We start from the raw sequence: 17,805 nt of genomic DNA on the forward strand, positions 1-17,805 counted from the left end.
GATGGAATCAAGATGGCGACTCTGGCGAAAGCGCCAATATATTTACTGAAGTAGATGTCCAAAATTAACCGCGCTAGCGGGTTTTCTCAAGCCCCCGAGGGGTTTCCGTGAAACATGAAGGCCGGGACCATGTTTTGGAAGAGGAACTGACCGGGATTTATACCGTAACAAAGTCAGCGAGATGTGCGAGAGCTATGCCCGCTCGCTGCTGCGTGTTTCGGTGGCGCAGATCTGCCAGGCTCTGGGCTGGGATGCGATTCAGCTCACTGCGTGCGATCAGCTGTCCGATGTGCTGCATCGGTACATCCAGCAGTTGGCCAGGGTCTGCCATCGGTACTCCGAGCTCTGTAAGTGCTTCGTTTAAGTATCCCGATTACTTTTTTTTAACCCTTACACTTGGAAGTAGTCGATCACGTTGTTGTTGACTGTGTGTCTGAAGCTGGCGCCCCCTAGCATAGGTTGATGTGTCAAAAAAGTACAGTAGCTACATGGCTAGGTAGCTTCCATGGGTTGTTGTTATTGTGGCTCTGATGCCTCGCAGCTGTGGTCACAACACTGTGTTAGTCGATGCAGTAGGCGTAGATAACTCTGCACTGTTGATTGTAAAATGATCCAATTCATACATCTGGGACCTGTTGAACATTACTTCTTGCTTCAAGTGGAATCAGTCGTCGTACCTCCTTGTGTGTGCAGCACAATCACGAGCAAACTTTAGCAACCATACCAGTATAATTTAGTAGTTATGAGGCTTGTAGAGTAAGCGCGTCAAGGTTTAAAGGATTTGTTGTGATGCTACGTTTCAGATGGAAGAACAGATCCGGTCCTGGATGATGTCAGCCAGGCCTTCAGACTCTTGGGGGTGAGCCTGAGTGAACTGGAGGACTACGTCCACAACCTGGAGCCCGTGGCCTTCGCCCAACAAACTCCGCTTTTCCCTGTCAGCAAAAACAACGTCCTGCAGTTTCCCCAGCCTGGAGCCCGAGACGCAGAGGAAAGGAAGGATTACATTCCAGATCACATGCCACCCCTGGTCTCCCTGCAAGAAGGTCAGTGCATATAGTGACTATATGGACATCTCTGTGTGTGTATTCAGTGTTTTCTATCAGTGGAAAGTTCATTTTTTGATCAACAACATCCACAATCCACAGCCCGTAGAATGTAGATATTATGGGCCACCATAATATCCTGTATAAGTGTTCAAAGAGGTATTGTGATTGTAAGAATGCTTGGAGATTTATTGAAAACATTTCTCAACTTTTTGTCTTTTTCCTCACTAGAAGAGGAGGAGGAGGAGGTCCTTGCTGACATGGGCACTTCTGCCGAAGCTATGCAGGTGGCACTGGAGGAGGATGAGGAGGAAATGGATGAGGATGAGACGGTCAACGATGAGAACCACCCACTGAAGAGGCACCTGGACAGTCCGGATGCGGCTATGGGCATGATGCCTACCTCCAAGAGACCGCGCATGTACCCTGGCCTCAGCCCGGAATGGGGGGTGGAGCCCAGGGAGCCCCTCACATCTCTCAACCCTCAGCGTGTTCCCCCAGGCATGCTGCCTTCTCATGATAGCCTCGATCCCCTGTCACCTGAAACACCTTCTGGAGCCCTGCCTTCCTTCAGACCGCAGCCGGTGGTCCCAAAACACTCTGATCAAAAGGGCCTTACAACTCCAGGAAGAAAGTCCAAGGTCTCATCCCCTGGCAGACAACGGACTAAGTCCCCTAAAGGGGTCATTCCTGTTCCGGTGGGTGGTAGTCCCATCCATTCTCCCAAACAGTCGAAGGAAAAGAAGAAATCTCCAGGGAGGACGAAGAGTCCGAAAAGCCCGAAGAGCCCAAAGATCGGTTCAGCCAAAGCATCCCAACCCCAGAGCAAGACGGATAGTATGCTCAAGCTCCCGCTGTGCGCGCTGAATGAGAGGATGGGCAAAGAGAACATCCACATGCGTCAAAATATAGAAGACAGGGAGTTAGCCGAGGGCCCCTTCAAGAGACTAGAGCCTGATAACGCAGCCATCGATGACTCCATTGATGCTGTGATTGCCAGAGCGTGTGCTGAGAGGGAGCCCGATCCGTTTGCTTTCTCCTCGGGTTCTGATTCGGACAGCAATGGCTTCTCCAGCCCCCGTAGGCTGACCATCATGGAGCCGTCTACACCCAAGCTCTCGATTGGGATCTCTGTAAAAGACACGTCAACACCACTTCACCTACAGGCACACGCAGGCCTAGGAAATTGGACTATGGATGATTCAATCAATGAGGTGATCCGAAAGGTCAACCAGGGGGGTCCATCCGCCCCACCGCCAAACCTAGGAGACTACATCTCCTCAGGATCAGCCTCGCCACCTACTCCTGAACCTTTACTCAAGGTGTTTGAGGAGAAGAACAAGATCGTGCCATCGTTGGATGTCAAGAAAAAGCTGAAGAAGGAACTGAAAACTAAAATGAAGAAGAAGGAGAAAGACAAGCCGAAAGACAAGGACCGGGAAAAGGATAAGGGCAAGCTGAAAGAGAAGAACAAGGATAAGAACAGGGATAAAAACAAGGACTTTTCCAAGGATAGCAAGACGCCCTGGAAGGATTTTGGAGTGAAGGACGACGAGCACTTCCTCATGCGAGACTTTACTCTGCCCGAGGGCTCCATCAAGATAAAAACCAGAGATGGAGATGGCCCTAAGAAGGAGAAGGAGAAACACAAAGACAAAAAGAAAGATAAAGAAAAAAGTAAAAAGGACAAAGATAAGAGGGACAAAGGTAAAGACAGGAGCAAGGAGGACCGGCAGAAACAGTCTGCGTTGGCCCCCTTTGCTCTGAGTGAAATGCCGCCACTGTTCAGCCCCTCTGCCTGCCTGCGCATCCCCTCCATGCTTCCTTCTCTGGCCCCGATCCTCCAGGATAAGGACGTGAAGAGCAAGGAGAAGGACAAGAAGAAAGACAAGAAGGAGAAGAAGAAAAAGAAAGACAAGGAGAAGGATAAGGAGCGAGAAAAGGCCAAAGAAAAGGAGAGGGAGAAAGAAGAGAAGAGGAAAGAAAAGGAGAGGGAAAAGGAAAAACGAGAAAAGGAGAAGGAGAAAGAAAAAGAGAGAATTCGATTGGAGAAGGTAACTGTTTTTGTTCGGTACGTCATTAAGAATCCGTGTTGGAGTGTTACTTATATCTAACCTGTCCTTCCTGTGTCCGTAGGTGAAAGTAGACACTCCAGCAGCTCTACTGTCTCCAGTCATCCCCAGACTGACGCTCAGGGTGGGAGCCGGCCAGGACAAGATGTAAGCACTGAATGAATGTTTCTGGTGATGTTTCCCCATCACCTCTCGCATGTTACATGAGGTTTTCTTTTTATCTCTATATTCAAAACAAAACTTAAAGATGTTTGTTTCTGCAGCAGTATTATCGTGTCACATATTACTAGTGCTGTATACATTTTTATTAGTATGATTATAGCAGCATTAAAAACTCTGCATAAAGATTCTGTTGAATGCCTTCTTAGATTCATAGTCTTATTTACTTTGGGACGATAAAGTTCCTGATTTAAATAAAAATGTTTTATAGACTTTAATTAGGCAAAATTCTTGTACTTAAGAGTTTGATAAAAGTTTGTTTATACTTAGGATTTGAGTTGTTTTCGTATATATATATCAAAACTCAGGTATGGAATTACTATTAATATAGAAAAGAAATCAGATATGTAAAGTGTGTTTAATCAGATGAGTCCCACTGAGATAGAGAGCAAGAGAGACCTGACTGCATGTTATGTTTATGTTAATAGACTCAGTTGAAACAATTTTAGATTGAAACACAAACATGTAAAAGCCTGTTCCAACGATGTCATGACTACATATTTCCTTCACTTACTGACTACAGTTCTTCTGACATTTGTTGACATTCTTTACATCATATTAGCTCACATGGAAAAGTCTCCTCTTTGTGTTAACTAGTATTTGTCTCTGTCCATCACCAGTGTCATCAGCAAGGTGGTTCCAAATTCAGAGCCCAAGACGCCAGCACCCAAGACCCCCGCTGCCAAGTCTGGACCTGGGGCTCGCCCTCGGACTCCCCCCCCACCCCCAGTGCTCTGCCCAGTGGTGCCCACTCTGCCTCCACCTCCCTCTCCGCTTCCACCAGCTCCTGCCCCGTCATCGCTGCTCCCCTCCGCCCCGCTGCTCTCTCCCGCCGCATCCTTCAAAACTCCGGTCCGCAGCGTCGTAACCGAGACCGTCAGCACCTACGTGGTGAGTGCTCTCCCTTTATTTATTCATAATCGCTGCACGCGATAACACCCTTTATAAAGAGCCTACAAAGAGTACGGTGTGCTTCATCTTGTTAATAATTACAAACTAAATGTTTTCACTGTTGTCTTTTTGTTTTCACTAATCCATTGTTTGTGTAACAGCTGTGTTGTCGTTGAGCAGTGTGTTGCTAATGCTTTCTGTGAAATGAATCTGACTTAGATCCGAGATGAATGGGGAAACCAGATCTGGATTTGTCCTGGATGCAACAAACCCGATGATGGCAGTCCCATGATAGGATGTGATGACTGTGATGACTGGTATCATTGGTGAGAGACTTATTTCCCTTTTCTTCTCTGGCCTACTGACTCCCTTTGTACCACGGTGTGTGTTTTTATATAAGATTATAGCTAAGCATAGTCTACAAGTTGATCCAGCTATTTGAGTCCGTATCGGACAGATATCAACATCTCTGTTTTCAGTAGAGCAGCCGGGGGAAAAAAAGGAAACTCGGGCGAAGACATTTTTATCATTTTTGTCAAGTATGGCTTACTGGTCAGTGAAACGGTTGGTAAGAAAAAAAGTAAAATCAGAGTGGTGGTTTATTGTAGAACGTCACCTACTTCCAAGGTGCATGGAGAAGGAAACAAATGTGAAGATGTTATGAGTAGATTATTCTCATTAAAAAGACTCAAATGTGCATATGTGCAAGTATAAAGGATATGGAAAAAAAGTTAATTAAATAAAAGATAACTGCATGCTATGTATAATAAACATTAGAGCCAGCAGCACAGCTCTAAATGCAGTTATTTCATGTTATGCTCACTCGAGAGTACATTCACTCTGTTTTCAAGTATTACTCATTCACTCTCTGTAGTCCTGGAGGTCCATCCATCAGTAGTAAGACAGTCTGAGTAGGGCAGTGGATAATTCCTGGATAACATTACAGTGAAGCCCTTTAAACACAAACGTAAGTGATGGTGTTACAACAGTTTAGCTTGTTTTAAGTTTCCAGAGGCACAATGTCACCGAGCCACTCGGCTTTGTCCCGTGTCATTGTGTCCCACTGGTAAAACCACAATGCTTCCAAATGATGGGTCTAAATTTACCAGCTCTGCTCTCTCATTTGCCAAAGCTGTCCGGGTTGAACTCTCACACTTAAAAATTGAATTATCAGAATGTACAGAATTAGCTGGTTTCAGTATAATGCGTGAAGCGTCCCTATATTTCTGGGAGTATTTCTCGGTGGCCTATAAGTAGTAGTGTTCGTTAGCTTTCTCCTGGCCGGGCAACTTGACAGGCTCTTCAGACATTGATTGACAGTTGGTGCTTCAGTTTTTTCCCCATTTAAAAGCAAGTATTAAGCTTATTTGACAGTAATAATTTAGTTAACTTTACATATCTTGAACTGAAGAAAGTGTCGTACCGAACTCAACGACAAATTGGGACAAATCCATACGCTGTAGATCTTTACATGCAATTTTCCCCGGGGGATGAATAAAGTATCTATCTATCTTTTCACCTGCCTGAACCCTCTTCTTCCTCCTCTGCTCAGGCCTTGTGTTGGGATCCTTACAGCCCCCCCTGAGGACCAGCAGTGGTTCTGTGTTAAATGTTCCAGCAGGAAGAAGGACAAAAAACACAAGAAAAGGAAACACAAAGTGCATTGAGACTATGCAAGAAGCACATATTTTGGACTTTTTTGGACTTGAAGCCATCACTGAACACTCGTGGCACTGCTGTAAAATACAAATAAAACAGAAAGTTTAAAATTATGGCTGATACTAACATCTGATGATTTTTTTTAAAAGGATGTCAGCCATTGCATTGTGAGTTGGAAAGAAAAAAGGCTTTAACCAGCACATATCCAGCCTTAGTTCTCGTGTGGACTCTTTCCCTTTTCACCTGTAAATTGTTTGCTTGTTGTTTTGGATGTCCAGTCGTAGGAGATCATGACGATTATGTTTGTATGAGGAGGCCGGGACAATTTGTCTAAGACGAGAGCTCAACAAAGCAGAGAACCAGAGAACAACGAACATTCATTGTCCTTATTTCTGTTTCCTTTGTGTTGCCACAAAAGGAATGACCACCAAGTCAAACCTTCCCCCAGTCTTCTGCAGTATCATTGAAATGTCATGTATATAATGAGGATGGCATCAGGTGTGTATAAATGTGTCAATACCAACTTCCAAGCCAAGTGCATTTTGTTCTGAGGATTCTGACTTGTTAAATCCATTTTCAGATATTGGTTTTTAACTCTAATGATTTCCTGTAATTTCTGTACATTTTTTAAATTTAAAGTTTGTATTTTTATTTTTTCTTCATATGGATATGTCCTGGAGTTAATACTGTAGCTGTGCTTGTAATGTAATTCATTTTGCTGATATTTCAATATTAAAGATGAACGGTCTGTGTACTCACAGACTTTAAGACGTAAATGTCATTACCATCAGAATTGTACCTTTTTAAAATTGATTTCAATTTTTGTTTTCCTAGTAGCTGACTGTTTGCATTTGATTGAATGAAATAGAATAGATTGGAAATATTTTAACAAACTTGAGTTTCAGATGTTGATTTTTGTTCCTGCTCCTTCTAGACGTGATGACATAGTTATTCGTCTCAGCAGTTGGTTACAGTTTAAATCCAGGATCCTCCCATGCAGCAGTCTGTGCAATGCATTAGCCTAGATTTGGGGCTTTTCCGCGGAGTTGCCATCCTGCGCTTCAATGTGAGATATGTGGGAGAGTGCTTGGCAGTCACATTGCACAGGCTGGTGTTTTCTAAAAGATCGATTGTGAGGAGCTGCCTCTCGTCTTTAGAAGTCTGTCTTGACGATATGTCTCCTGTGCCATTTGCAGCGGAGTTGTTTTTGCTTTTCCCTCAACGACCACACGGTGTCCTTCTTCACGCGCAGACACTGGAGCATGCTGCTCATGACAGGCACAGACACCGCAGCAGGCTCACAAAAAGAAAAAAGAAAAACTGCTCACAAACCACATTCTGAATGTAAGAAATGTGACAGGTGCCTCTCGGTTGATTCATGTGGAGTCCTTATCTCACAAGTTAAACCAGCTCCAGCAGTGCCATCCGTCATGAGAGGACCTCCAGATGTCTGGGACTGGAAATAGGATTTACAGCCACTCAGATGCTATTAAGACTTAGAAATCTATAGAAGAGAATGTGAGAGGGTAAAGTGTGTCTCCCCAGCTATCAGTGGACAATCCTATTTTATGAGGCAGGTTTTGCATGTCTGATCTAACTTTTTCCATTTAAGTCAAATGCTCCAGTGAACAGGTTCACAACTGTCAACGTCTATATCAGAGGATTTTATTACCAGACAAGCTTGACTTCACATACTGGACTCTGAAAGGTTTAGATGTTTATCAGATTCTGTGTGCTTCTGATTATTTCTGGGAACAATCAGCAGAGCCGTGCTGGCTGGACCTCAGAAGTCTACTCGGTTGACAGCATATCGGAAATTAATTTTGGTGCAAAACCACTTGATTATTTATAAACAGAAGCAGTACTTTAAAAAAAAAAAATGATTTTGACAGAGTGATGTGCATAGCAGCATTGTTATGAATGCTTTTAACAAAAGCTCATTTAAGTCTCCTAAAGGTAAAAGCATGGATATGTTTAATTAAATCTTGTGATAACAACAAGCTAGTTTGTGTCTTGATTGCTGTTACAAAAATCAGGTTTGAGTCATGACTACATCTGGATACCTTTCAGTCTTTCTACTTTTGGTGCAAAAAAAAAAAAGAATTTCAGTTTTGTCCTCATTTAACTGAAGGAAATTGTGACACCCAATCACTGAATTCAATGCCCTTATTTAGTGAGTGCAGGCACAGACTGCAGTCATGGTTTCATTATAAATAGGATTAAACCCCAAGCTCTCTGATACCTTGGTTATATGTGGATACATCGTATTATCTATACTTAAAAGACGAATGTACTTTTTAGACTTGTGAACTTTTTCTGATTCACCCTGTCTCTGTCTTTGAGTGTGCTGCTCCCATAGATAGCCCGGATGGAAATCTACTCGGTGTCTTCCGATAACACAGAAAAGCAAAGAGGAAGTGAAAAAAGATGATGTGTGACTGAAGTAAAAGGGGAAGTAAAAGTTACTTCTGCCCAAAAGAAGCTGACATTTCAATGTGGTGTAGCTTTTTAATCATATGAGATGCATTCACTCATGCAAGCCCACACGAAAAGTCATTTAAGACATGAGTTCGACCGGGAAATGAAGTATTTTATAAATAAATGAGCAGTGAAGCACTTCAGTGATAAACTATTTGCAAATAGATTGAATCAACAGGCTATTGTTGGAGGACAGAGGAGACTTTGTATGGACGAGAAGGTTAGGGAAGTCATGGTTAGCAGTATCCTCTAATGCTAAAATGCTAACTCCACTCGTGGCTACGGGCCTCTCTCCCTCTTCAGTCACACATGCTGGTGTCAGGTCTCGTACAGGCGAAGCTCGATGCTAGCATCTGTCTGATCGTAAATTGTACTGACCAGTGCGTGTAAAGATAGAGCTCTGCCACGTCTGACATAAAGAGGTATATTAGGTACAAAACAAAAATGTTTTCACCTTGTCCAGATGCATCTACACTGCTCCATGAACAGCATATTATTCTTATGTAATGCAGAATATAAATGTAACTTCTTCTTTGTTAAAACTCACGTGTGCAGCACTGTGCGTTAGTACACGCTACAGAACACAATGTGCACCGAGCTGGAACAGTTTCAGTTTTAATCCACATAAACACAGACGGTATTTGTTTGTGCAATCAGTCCCAGGAGAGCCCACAAGTGGTAAAAAAGGGAAAGCTGATTGTAGCTTTCACTCATCACAAGGCCACCTGCAGTGCTGTAAACATGTGCTGCTATTTGACATATTACATGACAGGCATGAGTGCCTTTTTATTTTTTTTTCATGCACCAACACCACCTTTCTCTTTACTGTGGATGTGAACAGGATGTGGTTGTTTTCTCAGAGCGATGCATATTTGCTGCACGTTCGCAAGTTACAACGACATTTCGTTTCACCTGCCATTTTGTGTCGTATTATTTTAGTCCTCCAACCTCTTTTGAATTAGCTTTCAACAGGAAAGCATCATGCTGAGCATTTTTTTGGTGCTCTTCACATGTTGGTAGATCAGAGCTCTCTGAGATTCTGTGCTCAACACGACGCCCGTGGCGCTGACAGTCATACTAAGCAGCAACACATCATAAAGAGCTGGATTTCAGCGTTTAAAATATTCATGTCAGCAGAAAAAAGGGCAGGGCTGGAATGAAGAGGTTTGTGTGCCTCGATCAGAGGAAGTAGAGCCCATCCACGCTGGTCTTCTCGGCTGTGATACCGGCACACACTGACATGACCCTGTTTCAGATGACTTTCCTACTTAATGTCACGTTACTCTAACAGGACACAACACCTTTGGGAGAATGGGACCTAGATTTAATTTCTCTTGGGTTTTGTGCAAAGAATATTGTTTCAAAATTGCTTTCAAATCTTCAATCGGGTGCCACAGTGACAACAAAACATGCTTTAAGCATGCTAGTTATGAATATGGGTACTGCAAAGTTCAACAGCTACGGCCTTGCCTTCATCATATTACCAGCTATAAGGCTCAGAATGTATGTCTCTGCTCTGTCCAATGCAAATTAACATGCAAGGAGTTTTTGTGATAGCACTCTTCAGTATGCCATCAGTTGGTTAGGGCTTCCAGTAACTTAATCGTAATTAAGAATGTCCTCTCCTAGATCGTTCTGCAGAATTACATACAGGTACATGTTATGAATATATGTACATTATGCTCTGGAATACTGTAGGTAGGCCCATAGGTGGAACCTGTCCTTATTTAACAAGTATTCATACTGACTACAGTGTGTGCTTATATTCTAGCAGGCTATCTTTATCCCTATCTAACATAAAGCAATAATGGCATGAGGTTGTCAGCTCTCCACCTGTCATCCACTGGTGTATCACCAGCCAGCCCACGGGGGGGGACAGTGACATGTACATCTCCACATGAGCTGCATAGAGAACGGTTGCTATGTTTACCTGCAATGTGTACAGGTGATGAGCAGACAAATAAATACATATAATGGGCAGAGTTTTTAGGATACCAGGCTTCATAGAGCCGTTGAAAGAAGTATGTGGAGCATTCACACATGCCAACGTGCACAGAAGTGTGACACGAAACCAGGACTTGTGGATGAGATCTTGAAGCAACGGTGTCTATGTTTCCTCTAATTCCCCCCCCCCCCCAATCTGACAGTGGTAATAAATCATCCGTGTCCAATTTGTAGAAGTTTTCCTAATATGGGTGTCAATTAGAGCAAGAGTGCTACTGTGGCCACAGCTTTACAGCCTGCAAACTGGGCTGCCGCAGGCAGCACAATGCATTAGTGCACGATGAGCTGTCAGAGAGGATTATTTCAGCCACGCCAGTCAGCGAAGGGGGTGGGCGCCGCTCTGCTGCACTAAACCGAGGAAAAAGAGTGGGCGGGAGACGGAGAAAGGGAGAGAAACACATAGAGGAAAGAGGGAAAGAGAAGAAAGTGTCCATTACACCGGGTGGATTTTTCCAGAGCACCGATGTTGGAACACTCTTCTGAGCTGGCCCTGGTGCAGAGTTTGTATGCCAACAGCATGCGCTGTCCCCCCTCTGCGACCGGGATCTCTGTCAGGAATGAGGACCTGCCTATGAGGTACGTTGGGGTTGGCCCCTCATTCAAATGTGGGCTAGCCTTTTGTGGAGCAGCCCGTATTTGGACTGCTTCTTTGTCTGGGCTGAATATTGTCATAGGATGTATTGTTTCCAGTTGAGGCGTTCTCTCATGCTGTGACTGAGTGACTGTGGGCAGGGTGTGGGATTTTTTTCTCTTTTTTTTTTTTTAGGATCCAAGAAACCATGTATTTGAATCTAATGAATTTGGCCATGCATGTCAATCCCATAAATCCAGACAAAAATGATTCAATCAGAGGGTTGTGGGATTAGTTTTAAATTGTATCTGAAAATAAAAATCAATACTTTACAGCATTCTCATGTCATTTTATTACCTTCCTCTTCTTTTCAAAGTTCCACAAGGGCTCAGGTCCCTGCATGAACTATAAATAAAGAAAGAGAGAGGAATGTGATGCAGGTGTTTGTCTCTGAAATGAAAAAGACAAACCTGTGTGATTAGATATCTACTGAACCAAGCCAGGCCTAACTGTACACCCTCAGTCCAAAACAAGAAAATATATCAATTATCTTTAAGAGAACAAGAAGGAACATATACATTCATCATGGAATTTGCATTAATATAGTTGATTCATGGCCGTGTAATCATGCGTGCTCAGTACATCTTGACCCAGTAGATTCCAGAAAGAATAAGATGAAGTTCTCTTTCTCCATTTTGAGAGCCCTTTAGTTGGTCGCCATTCTGCAAATGATTTCACGAAAGGCAGAGCTGAGGAAAAAGTGTGCCTCCAAGTTCGAAGTGACGTATTGAAAAAAACATGATGTGACCCATTTGGGTTTTAAAGCTGGCCTATTTTTACACCGTGTAGTTTGTCACGAAGGGGGTTGAAAATTTAAATGCTGGATGAGGATGATGATGATGATGATGGGTGAGTGGGACCTCGGCTCCACTGCATGAGGGGAAAACATTTGATGTAAACAACAAAAGCATGGTACGTGTGGAGGATTAGGATAGGATTACAGTAGTAATAATCTGAGATTAAGAATAGGAGGCTAGTATTAGAAGGTGCTGGCAACTAGGCATCAGCCTCTGGAATCCAGTCCAAAAAACATTTCTTAGAAAAGAGGACACGCATAAACTGGTGCGGTGGCATAATGAACGGTATAGAAAACGGTACTGTATATACTGTATTGTATACCAATGAGAGAAACAGGAGTTGCTCTTTACGAGAATCCTGCTCCTTCTATAACAAATCCATTCAATGAGATCCCCCGAGAGCTAATTGAGTCAAAGGAAATATGTGGATGCTGCAGATGGGATGGCATTATTATATTGTTCCTCCATTTGAATGAATCCTGAGTCTCCAGAGAGGTTCAGACTATCGGTAATGCATGTTACACAGTGGGCTTGTCTGCATGTATGTCAAAATAGGTCGCACATCATGCATGCTCTGCGCTGGTACCAAGTTGCCTAAATATTGCTATGGATATGAGGATTAAATTGGATTTCATAAATGGGGGGTTGTTTCTCAACACTCGCTATGAATAATATTTTTGGATTGTGCAGCTGCTGGAGCAATACTGAAAGGTTTGATAATTAGGCTAGGACCCCCCCCCCCCCCCCCCCTTTGCCTCTCTGCTACTTGACAATGCCCCCCCCCCACCTCTCTCTCCCCAAGTGTAGAGGCCTCGCCCTGCAAGTCCAAAACAACAAAAGAAGATAAGCTTCCCCTCCCCCAGGGAAAGAACAGCCCAACACAATAGGGGAAAATGACCTATGACCCTGAGGGAAAAGCATGGCCGAAGACAGCAAGAAAAACTACATTTTAACCAGCTCACTTTCGACTGAGAGATTTATGGACCTGTATGCAATGTGAGCCAATAAACAAGCTGGTCAAAAATAAACAGGCACCTGGTATAGACTCCTGAGGAAAAATGTGGAAACCGGAACGATCATTATTAATCTTGATGATAAGTACCTGGGTTTTTTTATTGAATCATGCTAAATGGCTTTTGTAACCGGAATCCTGGGGGCTGAGTCTTATAATGGGCTCTCTGAAACGGCTGCAGAATAACAGTCATTATAAGGAGATAAAACATCATACACTACATATGGGTCACTGAATTCTCTATAGAAGACCACGTGCCAGTCCCTATAGGGACATTACAGTCATTTTACATCGGGGTCGAGGCTCTGTGAGGCTCGCAGAGCAGCAGCAGGCAGCATGGCTTCAGACTTTTTGTTTTAAAAAAAAAAAAAAGGCCACGCCTCTGCTTTGCTGCAGCTCTTGGTGTGTGCAGTGTGACAGCGGGCTCGCCTCAATTTATTTCAGTCGTGGACGGCAGAGAAACTAGAAGGAATAAGGCGGATACCGGGTTCCCTCTCTCTCTCTCTCTTATGCAGTTTTGAAGAAGACGCCCCCCCCCCCTCCTCCCTGCACCTGTTCTGCTCCGTCTTGTTGCCCGTCTCTCGCAGGAGTTGATCCTCTTGCGGAGTGAGCGGACGTCGCTTCTCATTGTTAGATAGACGTTGTTGTGAGCATGACTTCGGCGTTCAACCTGGATTTCCACCCTCTGACCGAGAGTCGGTTAATGACTTCGAGCGACTCGATGTAAGTAATCGGAAGTATCGATTTTGCGTCGTATTCAACCAACACATTCGCGAGCGTTGTGGTTTTTTTATTTTTTTATTTTTTTAGAGAGAAAAGCAACACAGTTCCGCGCGACTTGGTAGTTAGCTACCGTTAGCTCAACTGGGATGCTAACGTTGCTAATGATACGAACAGTGACGGTGCGCTCACCTGGAGTTGAAGTAGTTTGTCTTAACTACGACAATAAGGGAAGCAACACCAACATAAGTCGATTAAGTACATTTAATACGAATCATAACCGCAGCACACCGCGTTTAAGCTAACATAATATGAACCCAAAGTACGCGCAGTTTGCTAGCTTGGTGTCGGATACAATAGTCAAGTGACATGTGCTTCCGGAGACCACACGTTTCAGTATCAGTCGTGAGAAACGGGATATATTAGCCTTTTATGAACAACAATAGAGGGTGTATGTCTGTTTCACTTAACGTGTACAATCAAAGCGACATCTTATTGGCTAGTTCACCTAGTTGATCAAGTTTACGTTGACGTGTGCTCGAACGAAACGGTAGTTTAGGTGTTAAAACATTAATTTATCAACGGGTTAAAGGGAAGTGCGTTGTGTGGAGTTAACCGTGTTAAAGTGGACGTAAAGTTAGCTAGTAATGTGTTTTGTTGCCTATATATGTATTGTTTTATTGGCTAAAGCTTAACAGCAGAAGTGAAGCTTGTTTTGTAGGCAGCACACGGGCTGTTAGCTCGGCTTGTCTGGCGCACTCCCAGTCCTGCTAGCTATCGAGCTAACTGTTAGCTAACGTCGTTAGCTGGACCCCACAGTGTCCATGTTGTAAGTAGAGTGCTTACTTAACGGCACTAAACACGTGGTTTGCTACATTATTGAGCCATTAATGGAAATCTTGTGACAGGGGCATGTACACAAGAGAGAGGAGACACAGAGGTCCATAGTATACAACACATTCCTGTCGACACAGCACCAGCTAACGTTAATCCAGTTTGACAAACACATTTCCAAAAACCACAGCATCCTTTTGCAGCGTTTTAAAATTTAAAAGCTTATACTTTCAGGAGTGCTATTGTTATTTATTTTTTTTGCAGTAAAGTAGGCCTTGTCCTTTTGATTTCATGGTCTTGCACTGAAAGAAATATGATCAAACTGTAAACAATAGTCCTTCAAACTGTGTTTTAGTAGTTTTATCACCAACTAATATCAGTGTGGTTTATATGAGGTTTTTATTTCTACAGTAAGAATAACCAAAACAATTTATTAACAGAAAAAATATTGTTTTGTAATATTTCATAAACAATACCTAGTAACAACTTATCAAATGTGACATTATATTGTAGGCATAATCTTTGAGGTTTATGAATGTTGTTGGACAAAACATGCACTTTAAAGATGGCACTTTAAGGAAATTATGATGGATGCCTTTCAATATTTTGTAACCATTAGCCGATTAATTGAGAAAAATAATTGGCCTATTACTTAATGATTTGTAGCACCCATATCTTCCAATGATAATTTCACATTGAGGGGAGCTTAGGTAATTTAATGGGTGTATGGATTTGAATAATATCACACTTTCACAGGATATTCTTTGAAGACTATCTCTTCTCTTGGACTTGAAGATAGTGAGGTGGGGATTTAATCTGGTCCCATATGTATTTGATTGATTTATCCCCTTGATTGTTGACAGTAAGATCGACTATGAGGGCTTAAGTGTTATCCTTTGGCAGCCACTGTGATCGCCTTGTCGGTAAGCTAAGCGTCACAGTGATCCCTTTTGTTGTGGTCAGGGAGCTGTTGATCTGTGCAAAGTGTAGGATCTTGGCACTGGGCATGGGGGCTCCTCGGGCCAGCTGTTCTGCTCGCTGTGAGGGTGGGGTGAGAGTGCCATGGAGCCAGATGTTGAAGGCAAAGAGTAGGAGGGCTCTGATCCCGTCTGTCACCTGTTTCTCTGCTCCTGCTGCTGGTTTTGCGCTGCAATAATTACATGTCTGGCTGTCCTGGAGCTACATGCACAGCATCGGAACGCTCATAATCACGCGGTGTCATCGGAGGTTGAGCAAATTCCCCTGGAAGCTTCGCAAACAACAGATATTGTGGGACACGGTTACATAACACCAGATGCACCCACCATGTCCATGAAATTGTCAGTACTGTGCGGCTGTTGAGTTATTAACAAAGTCCACACTAGAGGCATGTCAAATCAGCAAAATAAGATATGGGGTGTCTGAGCTAAAATTAGATATCAATTAGCACAATATTTTCAAGATTATGCACTGTTCAGGTCAGCATGGTTATAACCCAGAAGTCTGTGTCCACATGAGATAAAATGAAAAGGCGTTTCTTAAGTGGATGGGTCAAAAGTAGCAGTAATGGATTGGTTTGAAGGGTGACAACAAGGATTGATGGCTTTCTGGAGCAGAAATATGTTTGGAAAGTGTCTCATCTCATTTTAGTCACTTAACTCGTACACCAAGTGTCTAAAATATATATATAATAGGGAATGGGGGGGGGGGGTTGAACACGGCCGTATAAAATTGTGCTGTATTTGTAAGCATGAACTGAAAGTCAAACATTTTAGTAGGGTGAGTTTTGTATTAGTTAAAGATATTCTGTTCACAGGTTAGGATAATGGATGACTGAGTCGGGGCAGTTGGCACACTCTCTCAACGTGATTCTAGTGTAATTGCTGCTTGTTGTGGGCTGTTTGACTCTTCATTTTTTGATGCTTTGTTCAGGCTGCTACTGCTGCTGCTTCCGGGGAGGTTCTACCTGAAGATTTAAATTTACGTCCACCTGACGCCAACAGAGGTGTGAGTGGAGTTTATTTAGTTGGAAATCTGACGCTGTGTTCGTTCACACGAGCCACCACATAAGCCGTGCTTTAGCAACGTCATCCATAACCGCCAGGGACGCTCGGTGTGATTATGGAGCTAATGGGGCGGGCCTTGTCATCAGATGCTGGCCGTCTGTTAACATGCGGCCCATTCAGAGGCTGATTGAACACGTCTGTCTTCATCAGGGGAAATGCTACAATGAAATCAGGCCACATTGAGCTGAATTGGAGTTAATGCCAGGAGGAAAATATCTTAATAACTTCTCATCACAATCACAATGTGCTGATTGGGGTCAACCACTTATGGTATGGAAATCAAATAAAACACATCCCTACGGTTCCTGCTTTCTGGCCTCAAGCAACATCCGTCCGCGGTCGTCATCATTTGTTCTTTCAAACCTGAGCCACGAGTCTGACTGCTTTCCTACTGCAAACATTATGTAAATCCTGCTGCTGTTTTCTGTGACCATTTTTAAGCTACACTCTGCGTGAGTGCCGGGAGGATATTTTCATGCCACGTTTGTGAAACCCTATACAACCTTTCAAATAATATATTCTACCTCTTTTATGTAGTTGTGGAGTAAATAGATGCCAGAAGAGAGGGCCTTCATGTTTAGCTTGGCAGCTGTCAAAGATATTACCACGGCATTAGAGGCATTCTGTCTTGTTGAATCAGCTTATAAGGCCACTGGTTTCCTCAAAGAAAAAGCAACTCATGATTTTTTTAGGGTATTACTAGCAAACAGCTGTTTCAGGCAACTGATTTTCCTCTTTCCTCAGATGCACTACGTGTGTCCGTGTGATCTCTTGACATGTTTTTATATCCCCAACAAAGCATGACAGCAGTGTACTGCTGGTTGCCAAAACAGCCTAAGGCAACAGAGTTTTAGTATATTACTGAAAACAGGAAGAGACTCAGCAATGTAAAATGCTGACGCAACCGGTCTTGTTGACACAATATTTTAATTAAAGCAACAATGTGAGATGTATATATTGAGTGCCAGATGACTGGCTTTTTAAGATAAAAATACACAATTTTTTTTTAATAATGTAAGTGACCACAATTATGTTGCTTTCCATCAGCAGTGAGAAACTAAATCATGTGACATGTGTTGCTGCTGGGAACCCTGATGGTTTCACACAATGCTGAGCTTTCAAAATCCTGTTCATTACCAGGCAAATTGGCCGGCTTTTCTATTGCGGGCACAGCAAAGGTGTCGCTGGCATACTTGTGCGGTCAGAGCTCACCAACAGGACGGACACATGGTCCAGATAAATCACCTGTTTTTTATGGGTGCTGCAACAGTAAGCATGCAACTGTCGTGGCTCTGGCTCCGAATGACTCGTCAGCTGCTGCGGGGCATCTTAAAGCTCGACGAGCTGCCATATCGCAGGGCTGTTTATGGAAGCTCAGCGTACGGCTTCATCACTCC

The 17,805-nt window shown here is 43.3% G+C and overlaps 2 protein-coding genes across 14 annotated transcripts in view; both read left to right on the forward strand.

The window, feature by feature from the left end:
• Window positions 1-6,780, forward strand: taf3 (TAF3 RNA polymerase II, TATA box binding protein (TBP)-associated facto). The gene is made up of 7 exons (XM_068722952.1): window positions 1-347; window positions 804-1,046; window positions 1,278-3,100; window positions 3,183-3,265; window positions 3,958-4,228; window positions 4,448-4,554; window positions 5,781-6,780. The coding sequence occupies exons 1-7, from the start codon at window positions 182-184 to the stop codon at window positions 5,893-5,895; spliced, it is 2,808 nt and encodes a 935-aa protein (XP_068579053.1). The 5' UTR covers window positions 1-181; the 3' UTR covers window positions 5,896-6,780.
• Window positions 6,781-10,678: 3,898 nt separating this feature from the next.
• celf2 (cugbp, Elav-like family member 2) overlaps window positions 10,679-17,805 on the forward strand; it is a 28,284-nt gene continuing 21,157 nt past the window's right edge. For 7 of the 13 annotated variants that reach the window (XR_011103877.1, XM_068723744.1, XM_068723748.1 and 4 more), the window contains exon 1: window positions 10,679-10,945. Coding sequence is in view for 12 of the 13 variants with exons in the window: in XM_068723744.1 (XP_068579845.1) it covers window positions 10,833-10,945 (113 nt within the window). In the remaining variant the exon portion in view is untranslated. Of the gene's footprint in view, window positions 10,946-13,228; window positions 13,533-17,805 lie in introns of those variants that run through there. The other 6 variants (XM_068723751.1, XM_068723752.1, XM_068723757.1 and 3 more) reach the window with 2 other exon arrangements.

Source organism: Cebidichthys violaceus, unplaced genomic scaffold, assembly GCF_023349555.1.
Source record: "Cebidichthys violaceus isolate CVI_PGR_0920_01 unplaced genomic scaffold, fCebVio1.0.p SCAF_3, whole genome shotgun sequence".
Lineage (NCBI taxonomy): Eukaryota > Metazoa > Chordata > Actinopteri > Perciformes > Stichaeidae > Cebidichthys > Cebidichthys violaceus.